Source organism: Dichomitus squalens (assembly GCF_000275845.1).
Source record: "Dichomitus squalens LYAD-421 SS1 unplaced genomic scaffold DICSQscaffold_1, whole genome shotgun sequence".
NCBI lineage: Eukaryota > Fungi > Basidiomycota > Agaricomycetes > Polyporales > Polyporaceae > Dichomitus > Dichomitus squalens.
This window is the reverse complement of record NW_006766883.1, coordinates 3,227,953-3,246,412: the sequence shown is the minus strand read 5'-3', so window position 1 is coordinate 3,246,412 and position 18,460 is coordinate 3,227,953. Positions and strand designations below refer to the sequence as shown.

The 18,460-nt window shown below is 54.6% G+C and overlaps 9 protein-coding genes and 1 non-coding gene across 10 annotated transcripts; 4 read left to right on the top strand and 6 right to left on the bottom strand.

The window, feature by feature from the left end:
• Window positions 1–591: 591 nt before the first annotated feature.
• DICSQDRAFT_165288 (UDP-glucose 4-epimerase) lies at window positions 592–2,178 on the top strand (the record flags this gene model as incomplete). The annotated part of the gene is made up of 7 exons (XM_007360776.1): window positions 592–606; window positions 666–699; window positions 853–1,112; window positions 1,183–1,432; window positions 1,500–1,548; window positions 1,600–1,740; window positions 1,803–2,178. The coding sequence occupies 7 exons, from the start codon at window positions 592–594 to the stop codon at window positions 2,176–2,178; spliced, it is 1,125 nt and encodes a 374-aa protein (XP_007360838.1).
• Window positions 2,179–2,714: 536 nt separating this feature from the next.
• DICSQDRAFT_123799 (uncharacterized protein) lies at window positions 2,715–3,080 on the bottom strand (the record flags this gene model as incomplete). The annotated part of the gene is made up of 1 exon (XM_007360775.1): window positions 2,715–3,080. The coding sequence occupies one exon, from the start codon at window positions 3,078–3,080 to the stop codon at window positions 2,715–2,717; it is 366 nt and encodes a 121-aa protein (XP_007360837.1).
• A 349-nt stretch (window positions 3,081–3,429) lies between these two features.
• DICSQDRAFT_96881 (uncharacterized protein) lies at window positions 3,430–6,164 on the top strand (the record flags this gene model as incomplete). The annotated part of the gene is made up of 8 exons (XM_007360774.1): window positions 3,430–3,893; window positions 3,951–4,065; window positions 4,122–4,255; window positions 4,321–4,650; window positions 4,704–4,891; window positions 4,950–5,502; window positions 5,551–6,043; window positions 6,104–6,164. Exons 1-8 carry the CDS (start codon window positions 3,548–3,550, stop codon window positions 6,162–6,164), a joined length of 2,220 nt encoding a protein of 739 aa, XP_007360836.1. The 5' UTR covers window positions 3,430–3,547.
• A 191-nt stretch (window positions 6,165–6,355) lies between these two features.
• Window positions 6,356–7,324, bottom strand: DICSQDRAFT_177068 (uncharacterized protein; the record flags this gene model as incomplete). The annotated part of the gene is made up of 8 exons (XM_007360773.1): window positions 6,356–6,589; window positions 6,657–6,744; window positions 6,797–6,811; window positions 6,881–6,907; window positions 6,957–6,989; window positions 7,042–7,074; window positions 7,126–7,173; window positions 7,234–7,324. The coding sequence occupies 8 exons, from the start codon at window positions 7,322–7,324 to the stop codon at window positions 6,490–6,492; spliced, it is 435 nt and encodes a 144-aa protein (XP_007360835.1). The 3' UTR covers window positions 6,356–6,489.
• A 1,223-nt stretch (window positions 7,325–8,547) lies between these two features.
• On the bottom strand, window positions 8,548–9,624 carry DICSQDRAFT_123797 (uncharacterized protein; the record flags this gene model as incomplete). Its single annotated transcript, XM_007360772.1, has 5 exons — window positions 8,548–8,644; window positions 8,729–8,810; window positions 8,886–8,954; window positions 9,179–9,469; window positions 9,537–9,624. 5 exons carry the CDS (start codon window positions 9,622–9,624, stop codon window positions 8,548–8,550), a joined length of 627 nt encoding a protein of 208 aa, XP_007360834.1.
• Window positions 9,625–10,137: 513 nt separating this feature from the next.
• Window positions 10,138–11,379, bottom strand: DICSQDRAFT_131786 (translation initiation inhibitor). Its single transcript, XM_007360771.1, has 6 exons — window positions 11,159–11,379; window positions 10,996–11,096; window positions 10,831–10,932; window positions 10,621–10,763; window positions 10,332–10,566; window positions 10,138–10,273 (listed from the first exon to the last, which is right to left on the bottom strand). The coding sequence occupies exons 1-5, from the start codon at window positions 11,202–11,204 to the stop codon at window positions 10,557–10,559; spliced, it is 402 nt and encodes a 133-aa protein (XP_007360833.1). The 5' UTR covers window positions 11,205–11,379; the 3' UTR covers window positions 10,138–10,273; window positions 10,332–10,556.
• Window positions 11,380–11,469: 90 nt separating this feature from the next.
• Window positions 11,470–11,552, top strand: DICSQDRAFT_t5. The gene has a single exon. It is a non-coding gene; the product is annotated as a tRNA-Asp (tRNA).
• A 79-nt stretch (window positions 11,553–11,631) lies between these two features.
• Window positions 11,632–13,443, bottom strand: DICSQDRAFT_96875 (uncharacterized protein; the record flags this gene model as incomplete). Its single annotated transcript, XM_007360770.1, has 7 exons — window positions 11,632–11,931; window positions 11,991–12,135; window positions 12,192–12,539; window positions 12,593–12,738; window positions 12,800–12,868; window positions 13,004–13,057; window positions 13,123–13,443. The coding sequence occupies 7 exons, from the start codon at window positions 13,441–13,443 to the stop codon at window positions 11,731–11,733; spliced, it is 1,284 nt and encodes a 427-aa protein (XP_007360832.1). The 3' UTR covers window positions 11,632–11,730.
• A 2,682-nt stretch (window positions 13,444–16,125) lies between these two features.
• On the top strand, window positions 16,126–16,443 carry DICSQDRAFT_25659 (uncharacterized protein; the record flags this gene model as incomplete). The annotated part of the gene is made up of 1 exon (XM_007359689.1): window positions 16,126–16,443. A coding segment is annotated over one exon (318 nt), but the record flags the coding sequence as incomplete, so codon positions are not given.
• A 1,371-nt stretch (window positions 16,444–17,814) lies between these two features.
• Window positions 17,815–18,235, bottom strand: DICSQDRAFT_123794 (NAD(P)-binding protein; the record flags this gene model as incomplete). Its single annotated transcript, XM_007360769.1, has 2 exons — window positions 17,815–18,081; window positions 18,143–18,235. The coding sequence occupies 2 exons, from the start codon at window positions 18,233–18,235 to the stop codon at window positions 17,815–17,817; spliced, it is 360 nt and encodes a 119-aa protein (XP_007360831.1).
• Window positions 18,236–18,460: the final 225 nt, after the last annotated feature.

The window sequence follows — 18,460 nt, the reverse complement described above, 5'->3', positions numbered from 1 at the left end:
AGCACGAGACAGCGCTCAGACGCAGACGCTGAGGGATGCAGAGGGGGACGTGAAGATGGAGGAACGATAGGATGCTGTGCGGTCGTGTTTTCCTATACGAATGTACGCGAATGGAAAGCGTTGCTGACGAACCAGGGCCCGGAGGTCGCAGTGCGCCTGGTGTACCATATGCTCCAAACTGGAATTCGGATGTAGTTGTCTGTTTTGATGACGATGGAGGTGGGTCGTGTGGGCGAGCACGGTCTCGTCTTCTGCGGCTTGAGAGGACCGGGGTGAAATTCTGCACGATTAAGCCCAGTTCACTCGCGCAGTTATCTAGGCCTAAGACAGGCAGCGTCGATCTGGAGTCGGGACGATGTTGCGGGTGGAGGCCAGTCGGGGTGCGAGCTCTAGCAGCGGACCGTGACCACCGGGGATCGGGACCGATCTCCGTCGCGCGAACGATCGGCCATATGCGCTCTGGTGGGGTTCAAGTTCGCGACATGCGCGACAGTGAAATCGATAAATACTCGCACCGCGTACTCCCCCGCAGGTTGCTCCAGACTTTCCTGCTGCAGCCTCTACCTCAACACCCTCTAAATCTCAGTCAAGATGTCTGAGCTCAAGGTGCGTCGTAGACCAGCTGTCATACGCGTGCAAGAGGGACCAATACTTTGGACGTGTAGCGAGTACTAGTCACCGGAGGTGCAGGATACATCGGTACGCACGCGTTCTTACGTTCTGTCAGCACGCGTCCTAGTATCTGACATGAGAATCTCCGTACTATCCGCCGATGCTTCTATTTCGCAACCCTGCCCCTACATTCTATATGCTCATCTGCAATCGCATCGTGCCCTGGACTTCCCTGGACAGGCTCGCATGTCATCTTTGCTCTCCAGCAGACGCGGAGATACAAGGTCATCTCGATCGACAACCACCACAACTCGTCCCCCAAGGCCCTTGAGCGTGTCGCCAAGCTCGCGCGCGAGGCTCTCCCTGCCGATGCGTCCGAGCAAGACAAGGACAGCGCCGAGATCGACGGACACACCGCGGACCTCACCAAGCCCGACCAGATCCGCGCCGTGTTTGCCAAGTATGGCAAGGGCGGCATCTGGGGCGTCGTTCACATCGCGGTACGTCTCTGCCACACCCTACTCAGTTAGTCGCATAAAGGAGGTTCATGCGTGAGGGTACGTCACGCAGGCATACAAGGCCGTCGGGGAGTCGACAGAGATCCCGCTGACGTACTACGAGAACAACGTCGCCGCGACAGTCTACCTCCTCCAGGTCGCGGGCGAGTTCGACTGCACGCGCATAGTCTACTCGTCCTCTGCGACCGTGTACGGTACCCCACCCATTATCCCCATTCCCGAGACGACCCGCCTGGAGGCACATTCGCCCTACGGAAAGACCAAGGTCATGTGTGAGACCATCATCTCCGATCTGTGTGCCGGTACGTGTCGTTACACTTTTACGCTTTCCGTGCTGTGCCAGGTGATTCTGACATGGGCATGCGACAGCTGAGCCAAAGCGCTGGCGCGGTCTATCATTACGTTACTTCAAGCAAGTGTTTCTTAGGATAGGACTCTGATTTCGACTGTGCTAAACGTGGTCTGATAGCCCCGCGGGTGCGCATCCGTCTGGTGACATCGGTGAAGCACCTATCGGCCGTCCCGGAAATCTCTTCCCCCTTCTCGCCGCCATCGCCGTCGGTCGCCAACCCAACGACCTGAAGGTCTTTGGTAACGACTACCCCACCCCGTACGTATCCGTTCTCTCCCATACCCTTCTACACAGACATGATGCTGACGCGGGCCTCATAGCGACGGCACCTGCGTGCGGGACTACCTGCACGTCCTCGACCTGGCCAAGGGCCACCTGCTCGCCCTGGACGCGCTCGCGCCTGAGTCGACGGCGTTCGACGACTGCCCGACCGACGCGCGCTACAAAGCGTACAACCTCGGCCGCGGGCAGGGCCTGAGCGTGCTCCAGATCGTCGAGGCGATGCGCGCCGAGACCGGGTTCGACTTCAAGTACGAGATCGTCGGCCGCCGCCGCGGGGACGTGCCCGACCTGACGGCGGACCCCGCGCTCGCGGAGAAGCAGCTCGGCTTCAAGGCGGAGAAGGACCTGAAGACGATGTGCCGCGACCTGTGGAACTGGCAGACGAAGAACCCCAAGGGTTATGATTCCGATTAAACGGGATGGATGGAAGCAGTGCTATAAACATAATGTGTACTTGACGGCAGTTGTGTATGGCGGCTGCTATACGTCGTATTGGACATTGTAGTTGATAGAAGTCGACGTATGAAGTGTGCATCGTACTGTCATGCATTAGCTTATGTGTTTAAAACTAATACCGAACACGTCGGATGATCTATCCATGATATCTGCCTTGCTTTCTTGGATATTTGACGAAGTGCATATCGTGGCGGAGGCAAGGGTCTGCGTTGTAGCGCCTGGCGATCTCTTCGCATTATGGCCCAAAGCTTTGAGGGGTAGACATCGACATGACGGGTGCATCGCGACTGACGTCAAAAACACGAGATAAGATTTGTACAGCGGTACGGACCCCATGCACATACCTTCCATACCCTGACTGTTGGATGCTTCCTCTCCGCTTCGCATGCGAGGGCAGACTGTCGTTCAAACAGGTTCGCGAAAGACGCGATTCCAAGCAGACGGCGACTTACGGCATACTCCTACCGACGTTTGCGGGTCCAAGAACTCAGCAGCTATGGCTCCCCAGCAGTTTCTCGACCGACAGCGCTCGAGTTCGTTTTTGCCATCGCCCCGACCTGAACCCCATCCTTCTGGGACTCCGCTCCCTTCCCGTCTTCTCCCTGCGTCGCCTCAAGATCGTTCAAGAGCTCGTCTAGACTGCCTATCACCACGTCCAAACGCTCCTCCACGCCATCCGCGAGACCCTCTGCAGCCTCGAGCCGCTTCAGCAGCTCCTCGATGCTGGGATCGGATTCGTCTACATCCTCTGAGAGGAGCTTGTTCATAAGTGCGATGTCGGCGTCTAGCGAACTCCGGCTAGCTGATCGAGCTACTGCTCCATTCTGAGAGCTGGAGTCGTGAAGGTGAGGAGTAGACATGATGTGCGAGCAGCGAGGGGATGGCGGAAGGTTGAACGGAGGAATCAGAGTTTCCGCAACCCCAGTTTGCCACATTCGGGTGGAGGACACGCTGAGGTTAGGGTCTCAGTCGGTTTCATGAATCAGGCTGGATTTGAGAGTCAAATATATCTCGGACGTTCGTAAAAAGTGCCGTTGGTGAGGCCCTGTTGCCTAGAGATACCTCAGAGGAGTGTGGTCAGAGGTTGGAAGGACCAAGTACAACGCGCCGCACGATATGTGCACACTTACCATATACGGACCCTGATCGCATGTATCGCAGCGCGGCGTTGCCGTCGCTATACCCCTCCTACCTTACGACCTTCACCGAGGAAATCTGCATGACGTTTCTTACTTAAGGATATTGAACCGGCTAGAACACAGGACCAGCATACTTGACACTAGGGCTTTCTACAAGACATTCTTCATTGACCTCACTACCGTTCACGATGCAATCCCTACGAACCCGCAAGCCATCCGAGTCGCGGGTCAAGGCCGCTCAGCCTCGCCAGACCACTATACGCAAGCCCAATCCCAACGTTCGGGATGCAGAACGACGTGCAACGCGTGTTGGAGAGAAGATGAAGAAGCGGATGTCAATGCGCTATGCGGATATCTCTGGTCCGGCCGGCATTGGAAGCATTCCTGATGTGCCCTCGTTGCCTACTGGCGTGCGTGTGGGGTCCTACAGGGGTGGCTCTGTGGATGAGCGGGGGTTTACGGAGGAGCCGAAGGAGGATCCCAAGGCCGCGGAGCTGAGGTTGCTGGACAAGGATGATTTCGACCCGGACGCTTGTGCGTATAATCGTCCTCCCTTTTTGTACTTTCTTCAGCGCTGAGACGACGACAAAGACATTAAGCTGAAGCTGGCGAATTCGACTGAGTCCGAATTGAGGACGCTGCAGTCTGGTCTTCAGGCACAGAAAGATGACGTTGCTGTAGACTTGCAGCGCAACGTCTTCAAGAAGTACGGTCCTTCTTTACTACCGGACAGATTATGTCATCCTGACATTATCACTGAAGCTACGCGGAGTTCATGCTTGTGTCGAAGGAGGTCAGCACCCTGGAGAACGAGATGCTGGAGTTCAAGGAAGCCCTATCGGAATGGAAGGGCATGCCGTCACTGCTACATATCGACGACTCGGCCTCGGTCGCAGGTATGGACCTTTTCTTTTGGACTTGCTGTCCTTCACTCCCTCACATCCCTTTGTTTTGTTTGCAGAACGCCGCAGGAATGTCCGTTCATCGATCGCGGACCTCCGGATATTGTATGCGAACCAAATGCAGAACCTCCATATGCAAATTGAGGGTTCGTCGAAGTTCGTCCCCACCACTCCCGGCCGTCACGTTGTCACGGAGGTCGACAATGTCGTTGCCCTCAATCCCGCGACGTACAAGGTCGACCACTCCGTCCGATTCGTCCTGCTCGACGACGCTGTACTCGTCGCCCGGAAGCGCAAGCGGAGAAACAATGGGGAGAGCGATAAGCTAGTTGCTGAGAAGTGCTGGCCCTTGAGTGAGATGCTGGTACTGGATACCAAGGATACCCCAAGTTCGTACACCGCGCTTCTTTACTATGTATGCATGACTTATGCGAACCCGCAGGCATGACCAATGTCTTCAAGATCAGACATGGGAAGGAGACTCACGTTTATCGAACAGACATCTCGGCCGACAAGAAAAACCTGCTCAGCCAGTTCCGTCACGTTGCGGAGGAGCTCGCAGCAAAGAAGCGAAAAGAGCGTGAAGGCGAGCACCAGCGGCGGAAAAGTCTCTGGGTGGGTGGAGGAGATGTGCGTATCACTTCCCATCACATTCATTTCCGCGATCTAACATACTGGACCTTCTCAGCGCGGCTCCTTGTTCGTTCCAGATAGCATGCCCGGGATGCCCCCAATCCCCGAGTGGATGGCAGACCTTGCGACTAAAGGCGCAGATATGGGCTCCTCCGCCAAGGAGAAGTCCGAGCGCGACGTGCGCTGGATCGGCGACTGGTCTGACGAGCTTACTGTAGCAATCGCCCTGAGAGAGTGGGAGAAGGCCGTGAAGCTCGTCGAGGAGGGCGAGTCCAAGTTGCCGACTATGCCTCCGCTTGGGGCGAAGCTGACCCCGCTCAAGGCGTCGCTTACTGCGGCACTGCTGCAGAGCTTGTCCGTGCCATCGAACAAGAAGAGTACCGTTGTCAGCCTCATCGGGCTCCTCGTAAGGCTGAAGGCTGGCCCTGCTGCCAGGAGCACGTTCTTGGCTGCGAGGGCGGACGTCATCAAGAAGTGTGTGCGGAAGATCACATTTGAAGGCCACATCCCGTCGTTCATCGCGGACTTAGCCACCGTGGTGTTCACCGGAGTGAAACACACCGCAGATTGGTTCCTGGCGAGCTTCAGGGAGAACGAAGTTGCTAGCAGTAAGTAGTTTCGTCAATCAATGCTGCACTGATTCTGATGAAGCATAGGCTTCGTTGAGTGGGCAAGGCAACAGATCGAGCTGTATGCAGAAATGTTCCGGAAGCAAGTCTATAGCTCGGACGTGGACGCCCGTACCATCGACGACGCCATACAGATCACCCACGTTCAAAGTAAGAAGCTCCTCGAAGAGTATGGAATCGACTTCCGCTACCTCCTAGACAATCTCCTCGTCGACAAAGCTAGGGACGGCGCACTGGTGCGACCCCCAACTTACCGCCCTCACGCAGAACGGACACCCGACCCCATCCACACGCCTTCCTCCACCCCCGTCCGTTCCCGATCACCTGCGCAGTCCACCTCTGCGCGTTCACGAACTCCTATTCCAACCGTACCACCTGTGCCATCATCTATCGCAATGCCACCGCCGTCCACAATGCCTGCCCTGGCTGTGCCCACGCCTCTGTCTGCTTCACCTCGCCGTTCGCCTTCGTCAACTCGACTGCGGTCTCCTGCGCCACCGCCTCGCACAGCCAGTCAGGCGTCATTCCGAAGTCAGACGCCGTCGACTGGCGAGGGCTCTAGGAACGGCCTCAACGGCAGTCCTGCGCCGCTGCCACCGCGGTCGAGGGACAGGCCGAACAGGCAGGGTGGGATGTTCTAGACTGCATCGGTGTGTTCTACTTGGTGGGTGAATTCTCACGATAGTCTTCACTGGGGGACCGAAAGATCTGCGGATGCCGGAAGGACCACGAGCCGTGTGTATGTACTATTTATCACTTCGCATTGCACTGTCGTACCTGCGGGGTTGCCGTGGGATCGTTGTCAAGCCAAGGATATCGACATGATGCGTGAGATAAAGTGAGTACGGTTCACATTGTTAACGAGTACTGAGTCCTCTGGTGCTACGAAGGGTCCAGAAAGAGCGTATATGATACACGAAGCGTCCGTGGTGAATTAACAAATCAAAGCGATCCCATGGGCCTCGGTTATACTACAACGTATGCCCCTAGGAACATACTTCCTAGGACTGCGGCTGCGCCCATCGCGAGTGGTCGTGCAACAACCGAGTCTTGTGCCGCCCCGTTACTTTGAGCGCGGAGATGACAAGTGTCAATGTCGGGGACAACTCCTGAAGAAAGTGAGCAGAACGTACGCGGCGCTGACGACTTCGTGTACGTTATTCACGATTCCAGTCGCGGCTGGACCCAATATGCTCTCGACCTCACCAAAAATGCTCGTTGCTAGTGCATAACTTGGTCAGGCGATGTTTAGAAGAACAGTCATCAAGCTTACCTTCCGACCGCAGAGCTGTCGCGCAGACAAGCAATTCGGATCGATATCAATAGCCATAGTCTAGACCTAAACGTACAGACTTACCGGTGTCTGATGCAATCACGCTCCCAACTGAAGGACAGGTGAGTATGGGCGTTGGGGTTCAAATGAGTAAGCTTACCGATAGATGTCGCCTCTTGGAAGACGGATGCCACTAGGACGCCATCAGTGCGGGTGGTATACCTCCATCCGATATGTTCACCGACCTACTGGTGTTGCTTCGCTCAAGATGGATCCGACTATAGCACTTTTCAGATCATAGCATCAGGATGACCTGAAGTGTCTCTTACTGTTAATGGAGAAGAGATCGTCCGCCGCCGATTCGATGTTCTGTAGGACTGAAGGGGAGGACATGTGGTGAGTCGTTGCCAGCCGTCATGAGATGTCCTTCAGCTCACCTTCGTTATCCCGTCGTTGGAGAATTGACGGCGCCGCATGGACTGAGAAAACACTCGAAAGGAAGAGAACAGAGAAGAAACCGGCGCGCATCCTTGAAACGAAATTGAACGTGGCGAAACGAAATAGCACCAGGCTGAAGTAGACAAAGTGAGAAACAAAGAGTTGGAGAATGAAATTGAACCTATCATTTGCGCGGATTTATACCCCCAGGTATGTGGACGCGTGTCACAGCATCATCGAGTAGAGATGATCCGAGACCACTAGGGGTGGGACCTAAAGTGCACGTCCGCCTCGGGCATGCATGGGATTGGCTACCGATGTGGGCACGGGGAACTGCCCGGTGCTGATATGCTTTCTCCGCGCGCCCCATCTACTTGCACGAAGACTAGCGTACGTTATGGATCACCGCTGAAGAAGGCAGAGTCTGTCACTTCTGCCAGTGTTCTTGTTACAGAACCGGTCAACGCCCGCGTCAGAGACGCTTCCTTGTTGGATAAGGCGCACCGGGGGCATCGCGACCGAGGACACCGACTGCATGTGGGAAGATTGTTTCGTATAGCTTGCGGACATTGTCCGGTTAGCCTTCTGCCGAGCGGTAAGTAGGTGATAGTGATATAGGTGAGGTGTGGGACGCCCACGCACCTTGCGTCTGATAGTTGCTAGCCCTGGGCATTGGGGTCACGCGGGGGGGCGCCGTCCTCGTAGCAGTGAGGGAAACCCCATGGAAATCTTACGTTTGCCGTTCTATTCGGATACTTTCTGCTGTGGAAAGCCTCCTATGAGTATCACACTAGTATACGCTTGTTGGCAAGTCACAGCTAGTGCTTCGTTCATCCCAAGATCGTGAGCCGTAAATCGACCGAAGCTCGACCTAATTTGAATGCGTCCTGTCAGTCGTCTACAAGCTGGCCGCCTGGTTTGCTGAAGGTATAGCTTCCGTCTCCAGAGTGAGAACGTCCGCTCCGACTGTCAAAATAATCAGATTGATTCCGGCTAGTAACACATACAGCATTTGGGCACTGGCGCTCCGGTATTCCATTGACATCCACCGCCACCACACGCTGGGGACGGTGACCTGTCACACCACTGTCAGTCGGGTCACGGAGGGTCTTGATAGTATACAGTCATGAATCACCACCTTCCACAAGATGCGACGAACATATCAGGTTAACGCAAGTCTCCTCACTAAAGTAATCCAACGGTCCCAACAAATTGAGTTTGATATTGACTAAGTCCGCTTCCTCCCCAAGCTCATAGTCCTTAGGCTCTATTGCTGACGCCACTCTTGCACCCCCAGCTTCAACTCAGCGCCCTCAGAGCGCCACGACTGCGCCGACAGCAACAGCACCGACGATGGTAACAGCGCCCGACAGCAGACCCTTCGAGATGGTCAAGCCCGCGGCGCCGCTCCTGTGTATCAGACGTCAAGACCAGCATTCCGTCAGCTACGGTCCCACTGTGCAACTACAGTTTCAGACAATGTGAGATGCTCACCCTTGTTTGCTGTTCGTGATGTCTGCAACGAGCGTGTGGCCGGCGAAGACGGTCGTCGAGCTGCCAGCGGTAGCGAGAGTGACTGATGAACAGCGGGCACGCGGACACAGGGGAACGTCAGATCAGTAGAGGGAGGACAGGAAGGCGGCAAGCGTACTAGTGATATAGGCGGTGACCTTTGGGTCAGTGCCTATCACAGAGATCGCTGAGCTGAAGATCTGGCTGGCTGTATAGCAGGGGAAGTCACGCGAGCATGAGTGAGGGAAGGTTCAATGGCGAAGATCCAAGTCGCACAAGACTCTCACCTTCCAGTCTGGAGGGCAGCAGTGGCAGCGATCGAATCCGGAGCGGTGACGGTGACGGGAACCATCGACTCCAGGATGTGCGAGTGAGGAGCAACAAGATGTGCACTTAGAAGAGCGCCCCTGATCGCGAGGTGTCATAACATACCTCCGACGATACTGCTCAGCGTGACGGCGCTCGCGGCCGCAGGATTAGAGCCAGAAGCGCTACCAGGGGCCGTGTTCGTGCTCGTGTCCGCAGGGCCAGTCATCGTACTCGTCGCCGCGGTAGTACTGGCGGCAGGCGTAGAAGCAGTCGCGCTGGTCTCCACGGAGACGGTGCCGGTGACCGACTCGGACACCGTCGTGCTGGTCGCCGCAGGGCCGATGCCAGAGTTAGAACCGGTGGTGGTCGAGGTCGTTTGTAGGCCATCCGTGGTGGACGCAACCATAGTCGAAGCTGATAAAGAACATCATGGCTACGTCGGATGACAAATGAATCTATAGTATGCCAGGCAAGGACTCACGATCAGCACGAGCGATATTTGCGGGAGAAGCGCCAACCAGGAGCATACAGGAGAGCACGGCGAGGGAGGCGAAGGACTTGCTGAACATCGTGATGGCTGCGTGTTGTGAAGAATAATATCTTTCAGAAACGTGAGAGGACCCCTCAAGCTGAATGTCAAATGAGAAGGGAGGTACTGGGAGCGATGGACTCAAACACCGCTGACCTTATAGCGAGCAGGGACATACGATGCTGCAAGCTGATCGACACCCATACCCTTAGTTCCAGGCGTACTGCGGGCAAGCGATGATGGAAAAACCTCCAAGGTTGTCCGCATAATACGATCCGATCTTCTCCAACAGCACTCATAGGGGCCCATACACGAAGGACGCCGATGTGTGTTGGGATTCTAAGACGATGCCAGCGATTGCATATGTCCACGACATGCACAGCTACGGAAGGTTGGCGTATGACGGTGCAATGAGTAGAATGCGGCTGCGTGCACGGACGGCCATATGCCCGATATGCGAATTTCTGCCTACTGCACAGAGGTACTGATGTATCGAGGCGGAACACGCAGCTGAGTGGCCCGCAGTCCCCCGGCCACACAAACTCATGAAGAGAGAAAAGGTCGACTAGAGTGCTGCGCAGACGGCTTCTTCGAGGCGTAGTGTGAAGCTCGTGCTTGTTTGCACAGGATCCTGGGTCTTGGCACGCGTGTTTGTTACAAGCCGGCATGATTGGGCGCTGCAGTAGCACCTACTAGATAGAGATTGGATGAGAGGTGGCTAAGCGAGTACATGGTCATGGCACGTACCTTCAGCTGGAGCGATGGCCGCGGTCGTTCGACGCCGGAAGACTTGTTAGACAAAGACGAAACGAAACGATATTCCACATGCATGTGTACTTTACGATATCCGCACAAGGGTCGAGACTCGAATGAAGCATGCAAGTATTGCTACAAACCCGAGCACGATGGAGTATCTTGTCCGGCGACAACCACGTTTGCGCTCACTCCACAGCCTCTTAGACGATATTTGGATTACGCGAGGCTGCACCCCCTGTGAATCTGCATATTCCTAGAGATGAAATTATGACATTCATACCTGACAATAGCCTCGATCTCGAAGAGCGCGTCGAGGGGTAGGCGCGCGACCTGGACTGCGGACCGCGCAGGCTTATGATTCCCAAAGAACTCGGCGTAAATCGCGTTGACGGGCTTGAAGTCGTCCATGCTGTGCAAGAACACCTGCAAGTAGCGCACTTGTGTCAAGTGCCGTTGCGACAGAAGCAACATGCAGGCACGAGACACGTACAGTAGTCTTCACAACCTTGCCCAGCTCGCTTCCACCTGCTTCAATAATGACTTTGAGGTTCTTGAGAGCTTGTCTAGCCTGAGCCTCTACGCCGCCCTCCACCTACACGTTGTTCATGTGAAAACGCAGAGAGAGCAAGGCTTGACCCATAACACTAATACTAACCAGCTTGCCAGTGGACGGATCCAAGCCCAGGGAGCCCGAGCAGAAGAGCAGATCGCCGACCTGAATTGCCTGGTTGTAAGGGCCGACTGCGGCAGGCGCATCTGGACATGATGACAGCTGAGCAACCTTCCATTCTTAGGTGATCTGCAAGGGCCAAGCTCACTAGAGGTGGAGACAGCCGAGAGGGATGGGTGGGTGTTAGTGCTCATCGTTTGGGTTTGCGCGTATGCCTGTGGCAACTGGAAACGGCTTGCTAGCTGTGACAAGAGATTTCTGTTCCAGAGACACGCAGACACACAGCGAGTCCGAAGGATGCGAGACAAGGAGAGAATAGGACGAGACGATGTATGCATGCAGGTGCATGTAACCCATGAAGTGCCAGACGATCGTCCGCGGGGACCCGACGGTGTTCCGTACTCATAAGTGCTACACAATGTCCACACCGACTATATAATTCTTATCGTGACTTATGTATCTCTGTTAGTATATCGGATAGTACACGCGCCTGTCATTGTATTCGTGCGCGCGAAAGCGGGGTTCGACTCCCCGACAGAGAGTATTGGACTGAAATGTCGGTTGTTTTATGACGATCACCCCTCCCCGAATGTACGCGCATCATTTCACACCTTACGCCCCCCCATGTAAGAAATTCACTGGAGTCAATACCGATCCCGACTCTCCTGGATAAGATCCACTAGATCCAGAGCAATATTACTTAGATCAATAGGGGAACGTCTACACCCCTATTCCTGTCGCCCATTCCTTCACCTCCACCCGGTCGCCAATACTGACGACGCCTTCACCGCCAACGACTGCATTACATCCAAAGCACGGCTTGCTCATCCTTGCCGGGTCTCTGTTCCGACGGAACTTCAACAGCACCTTGTATGGCACCGCGGCGTCACGAGTCCCTGTCACAGTGTCGACATTCGGTAGCTATCCGAACCGAGTCAGCCGGGAGCTTATACTTTGACAAATGGACGAAGATGACGTACGAGACACCTGGTGCATTTCGACACTAGCGAGAAAGTGCGTGACTCTTCGTCTTCGGACGAATCGCGCTGGCGAATGACAAGTTGGCGCCACATATCCTCCGCGAAAGGCACGCCAGAGCCTTGGAGCACGATGTTCGGACGGAACCTGACAAGCGGGACATGTAGCTATCTGGTGATGAGTCTCGAAAACAGGCACCTCACCGTTCGATTTTAATATCGCCGTCCCGCCAGCGTTCGCGGTCCAGCTGGCCAATTTGGGCCTCGGGGCTCTCATGTGTAGCGTATGCGCTGATAACGCGCCCGACTTCCTGCAAGCTCTCCTCGCTTGCGACGAGGAAGGGGTAACCATCTTGGAACATAGCGGACGCCTTGAGGTCTGGATATGCCAGCGTCGTGGGGCACTCGCGGACACGCGGCCCTTTCATCATGAGGTGGACGGGCTGTTCGAAATACTGCGACAGGATGTCCGAAGGGGAGCGTCCGCAGTCCAGTGAAGAGCATACGTAGCCTTGCACCCGGTATATATTGAACATGGTACAGTCGTCAATGCTAAAGCAGCAGGTTCAGGACGTCTACAGCAGATGAGACGAGAATGGACATACACAGGCCATGTTTTCAGGAGATCTTCCGTAAGATACAACGGCACAGAAAACGTCTCGCAACCCGAATCCTCGGGAAACGATATGAATAGCCGTCCCCCGTATGGTGACGCAGGGTCGATCTCAATGCGAGGTGTGATGAGAACCATCTAGATTGACGATGCTGATGGCTTCAACTATGTAATCTGCAAATGACTGCATTGCACTAACCTTGGCGACCTCTCTAGCAGTAATTATTGCGCGTGATTGCTGTTGGATAATGCACCATTTTCTATCGTGCTGAGGAAAAATGTAACATTAGGCACTGCAGGAAGCCCCTGTGACTGAGGCGGTGCCTCGCGCGTGAGGCGCGCATGGGCCCCTGTGCCTCTCGGACAGCTAGGCAAAGTTGAAAGACAGTGTAGGGCAACATACTTCAAGTCCTTCTGGAGTATACCGCCATTCCCGCGCGGATATTCCACGGCAGCTCTGAAGGCGAGTAATCAGACATCAAACCAGCACTAATGATAGTAGTTCGGTGCGAATTCACGCACCTTGATTGGGTGGACAAGGATCTTGGACACCCTCACGTCACCCACGTCGAACGGGACAGAGATCTCGCGGTCTAACGTGTATGCGTTCACGACGCCATTCCCATCTTTCAAAGTCGCGAGGTCGTCCTTCAATTGCTCTGGAGGGCATACCGGAGCCTTCCCATTGGCCACAGCCCCTGACTTCCCACACACAGGAGAGCGTCCGAAGAGGCCCCACAGGATGCCTGTGAGCGATACGAGGATGGCAGAGACGGTCCATGCTCTCGAGGTAGGAGACTGGGCAAACCAGTGATCTACGAGGTCGTACAAGGAAATAGCCATGGCCGAGAATATGGCGTATCTGAAGCATTTCGGCGCTCGGTTACCCAAATCTGACCAGACGCTGTACTTACAAAGTCCGATCCATGGCGCTTAATATATATATATATATTTAATTCAAGAATTTATATTCCGCGTACAAAGTACAGGTGCGGCAGTAAACGGCGCATATGCCAATACAGATTGCTAGATGTACTGGATACCAGTATCGTTTCCCACCTAAGGGACCTGTTCAGTGACGTAAGCCACACAGTCAGAGAGGGAGACGCAGGAAAACCCGGGTCATATCACAATCAGGAATAGCGCTTCTGCAAAGGATAGCGCCCTTCCATGCGCAGTAAGGGAGGCAACGACGACGACGAAGTCCGAGGCCATCTCCTCCTGGTGGAGTCGCGGCGGTGAATTCCTATGGGATTCACTCGCCTGAATGATAACGGAACTTGGAACGAGTGGACCATCCCCAAACCAACCTCCCCAACCTCAACATCCTATCCCGGCGCGAGCTTCCTCCCCTTCCCATACGGCTTGTCTGGCGCTTCACGACGCGGAGCCCTGGCCCGGTGCCTTTCGGGCGGGCACGACGTTAGCGCACAGGGGGCATATCAGTTTCCGAGTCGGCGCACATCGTGTCTTAGGGTGCGGTCTAGTATGTGTCACTCGGCTTCTCTGATATCTGATTCGCAGATACCAGGAATATCGTCCACCTTTCCATCCAAAAGTGAGGAATCTCCTTGGTTTGCGTATGGCATTTCCAATCCGCTCCAACGTCTCAGAACCGTCATGTTGCAGATTCCGGTCTCGAAACCCGCTCGAGATTCAGGTAAAAGTAGAAGCAAGGGACCTCTGAGCATACCATACAGTTTGCGTGGAATCGTGCGTGCTCCTCCACTCTTCTATCCTAGCTCGGTTTTTGATATGACCACACAAACCCAATCCTTATCAGCGGATAATTGCTCGCCCAACAACTTCCTTAGTGTTGAGCTGCTCTATTACGCGCACGGGCGCTGGTAGTTGCAAAGGAGTCTTCCCATCCCCTCGGCATTCCCTCTCGTGACGAAGCTGCCAATAGTTGTCGTCGTCTTGACAAAGAGATGAAGTACATCGAAGAAGATGAAGACCAGTGGTTCCTGAATTGCCTTCCAGGAGAGGATCCTCCCGCAGGGACCACTTACTCGCTGTGGGCTGTTGACTTCGACAACAGAGTGAAGGGAATGTATTCTGGACTGGTAAGACATCCGAGTCGTTCGTCAGAGCTATTGCAAATCGTGACCACTGAAAACTGATTCAGGCTCGTGGGTTGAACAGTTCACTCGCGACCGTCGGCTAGACAGCCTACACTGCTCGCCGTATCCATCGTGTTCCGGACCCTACAGCGTCAGGACCCCGGCATAGATCTGGCACAAACACGTCCTGTCCTCTAGGCATCTACCCGGTAGATTGCCCTGCTCATAGTCAGGCTAGATCCGGCGATAAGTTTTGCGTGTCTTAGCCACACATTGAGGTTGTGGTTGAGGTCAAGAAGACGTCTTCCTCGACGACCAGGACTATTGTCGACGCATCTATGTCCAATCAAGCATCTTCTCGTCCCCTCCCTCTCCCTCACCCGTCAGATAGGGGTCAGCTCATCGACTATGGTATTGAAGTCCTCAATCGGCAGCACCGGCTGTTCTACTTTGCTATCGTCGTCCTGGATGATACAGCGCGTCTGCTCCGATATGATCGAACTGGCATCACCATGAGTTCGAAGTTCGACTACCTCGAGCGTCCAGAGGTAATCGGCAGATTCTTCTATCGCCTATCTCGAGCCACACTACGAGGACGTGGCTACGACCCCACTGTTGCGCGCGCGTCGATAGAGGAGACAACAGTCTTCAGAGGATTGTCCTCCCGCTTTGCACCCGATTCCACCGAAGTCAAGGCTCTCGAGAACTTCGCTTCTGCCGGCTGGCCCATACACAAGATCACCATCAACGCCCCGTTCTCAGACGGCGAGAAGGCCGTGTCACGGCACGACGCTACTCTTGAACGGCATTTCCTCGTCGGCAAGCCTGCTTTCATGGGTCGCTCGCTTGTTGGGCGAGGCACGAAGGCGTTCGTCGCGTACGACATGATGAACGACAGGGTGATATTTATCAAGAACGGCTGGGCGGCCCGACACTCGTGATTCCGCGTCCGAATACAAATTTTACTTGCGACTCCGTGCAAGGATCACCACGGGTGTTCTGTACATTCCTACCCTGCTCGGAGGCGGCGACATGATGTTTAGAGGTAGCCGGCAAAAGACCTGCACGCCGTCCACACGATATGTGCCTCGTATCCACCAGCGTCTAGTGCTGCTGTAGGTTTGCCGTTCCCTGAAGGAATACGAGAACTCTCTTGAACTGACCCGAATGATTTACACTGCATTTACTGGTTTGTCTCTTCCTCCAGTTACTCAGAACATGAATATGCTGACGGTAGTTGCACAGCGCATCAACGGGCCTGGGAAGAGGCTCATATTCTTCATGGGGATGTCAGCGCAGGCAACATCTTGATCTACGATTCTGCAGATGGCCCTATTGGCCTGCTTGCCGATTGGGATCTCGCAAAGACGCAGAAGGAGTTGGAGAAATGTCTCGTCACGGTACGTGGTCACCCTTGAAGCGTGTTTGCTTTGAAACTTGTGCTAATGTATCTGCTCAGGGGACGTGGCCATTCATGTCGGCTTGTTCGCAACAGTTCCCTGATATGCCGCACACGCTCGCTGATGACCTTGAGTCGTTCGTGCACGTGCTAAACTGGTGTCTGCTGAAGTACATCCCCACCACCTGGTACACAGATCGCAAGAGTGTTGCGAAGTATATCGCCTCCGTTTACGACTTTGCTACAGCAGAGGATCCCGAGAAAGGTAGTAGCGAGAAGTACTTCAAAATCAAGTACGGTGAACTCTTTGTTCACTTACAGACCAATCATCGCATAAACCCATCACTCCGGGGTCTTGCTGAGCTCTGCCGAGACCACTACTATCACCTTTCTCTCCCTGATCTACGTATTGACGACGGCCTCAAACATATCCCCGCTCCGAGTTTTCGGGTACCGAAGTCGCTACGTATCTCTCAAGGGCTGCCGTCCGTCTGCACTCCAGCAAGTGATCAACAGCGGGATCCTCCTGATGCGTCCAAATCACCTCTGCTGACGCACCACGAGATGGGTGCCTTGTTGCTCTATACGAGCTGCATTGAGTACTGGATTAAGGAGGAGAAGTACGATGGTCATGACCTCATCTTATGGGACGACCAACCCAGCAGATCATCAAACAATCCTTCCACGGAACCCAAGGACGCTTCGGGCTCAGACAGAAGCGAAGGAGGCTCGGCACAATGTTAGGCGACATTGCTGCTAGTCGCTCGGTGTCCTTGCGTTCTCGAAGCAGCGCTTCGAGGGGCTCAGATGGATGGGGTATGTTGTCATGATATGGTTCGTTTCACGCTCCCAATTGTATTTCATGTATCGATTGATCTCTGTGTAGTACCAGGACACGCATATAGATGTGTTGATTTGTCGGAGGCCTTGCTGGCGACGCTTCAACATTTCGTATGTCCGCCTAATTGCCGGACGAGATCCAACTTTTGTCCCCTATGTGAGCAGCATATCTGGTCGTACTGCTTTCGTCGACGCTCGCGATGAGACTGATTCGCCATGTAGGTAAGCAAAGGGGCACATCGTCTATTCTGAAAAATAGTACCGCCATGCAGCTCCGATCTCAACATGACAGAGTTGCCACATAATCGCCATAGACGATACCACAGTCCTCCATGCTATAGAACTCCTTGGCAACTAACTCTAAGGAGAGCGGAGGGATATCGGGATACAGTTCCTTGACGTTCACGTAATAAAGCTTCTTCGCGTTATCGAGCGTATTCTCCCCGAACACTTGCATGCTGACCTGATACTCGTTCGTGGCGCGCGAGACATGGGCCAAGAAATCATTCGGGTAGGCTTCACTTACGGCTTCCGCCGCCGCAATAGCATGGAAGGTAGTCCTCCTTCGTGCACTACAAGATAGATATCAACGCCCTGCCCACAGTGTCTGGCTCCTCATGAGGAAGCACTTACAATTATCTGTCTATCCTTCAGCACGTCACCCTCTCCAGAAACACGCTCCCCGATCTCATGAGCCTCCTCCTGGCTCGCCTCATCCTCCCACAGGATCACCGCATGGTTTAGTGTCGTGGGTCGGTGATGCGCCGCGCGACGTACTTCCCGATCTTCAGGTGGTGCGTGACCAGGTTCCGCGTGTTGCCGTCTTCGTATATCCTTCATGTCGTCTCCTTCACCACTTGGGGCGCACGGCTCCTGATCGGCAGAGGTAGAGCTGCGACCACCAGCCGACGTCTATGAAGGTGTGCGGTATGCGGTGCCGAAGTCGCAGGGGATGACGCGCTGGACATCGACTTCCTTCGCCAATCGGAATATGTCGCGCTGGTCCGGGATGACAAAGACGGCGACGGCGCTGATAAGGATGTCCGCACCCTCGAGGACGTTCTTGAGGCTCTCGGAGTCGTCCTTGATGTCGCCCGCGCGAATCTCAACGCCCTGAGCTCGGAGCTCGGAGACGGCCGGCTTCTGGAGGGAAGATGGGCGGACAAGGGCCGCCACAAGCTGCGATTCAGATGGTGCTCAGTAGGTGGTTCTGTGACATTCAAGTTGGAGGAGCACGCACGAAGTTTCCCGAGGCGGCTAGGGCCTTGGTGATACCATTACCAGTGGCACCCGTGGATCCGATGATGAGAGCAAGGGGCTGTTGGCTTGCCATTGTTCAGCTCGTGGTTAGAGCTGTAGACGTGGTAGGAACTGTAGACGTTAATGTAGACTTATGAGAATCTACTAGGGATCTTCGCCTTGACATCTCCTCAGTGGCGCTATGTTTCATATAAGCGTACCTTGAATGTGTTAGGTCAGCTGAACCTCCAAAACCAACCAGGAGATAGCGGTTTTCATGATCCTACCCCGACGACGGACTACTATCAAACGTGAAGTC

Excerpts from the sequence above, each read along its gene's own strand:
- DICSQDRAFT_131786 (XM_007360771.1), bottom strand. The coding sequence starts at position 11,204 with ATGAGCACTAACACCCACCCATCCCTCTCGGCTGTCTCCACCTCTA. Across the intron at positions 11,097-11,158 it reads CTCGGCTGTCTCCACCTCTA|ATGCGCCTGCCGCAGTCGGC; the intron begins GTGAGCTTGGCC and ends CATCATGTCCAG. Across the intron at positions 10,764-10,830 it reads GCAAGGTTGTGAAGACTACT|GTGTTCTTGCACAGCATGGA; the intron begins GTACGTGTCTCG and ends CGCTACTTGCAG.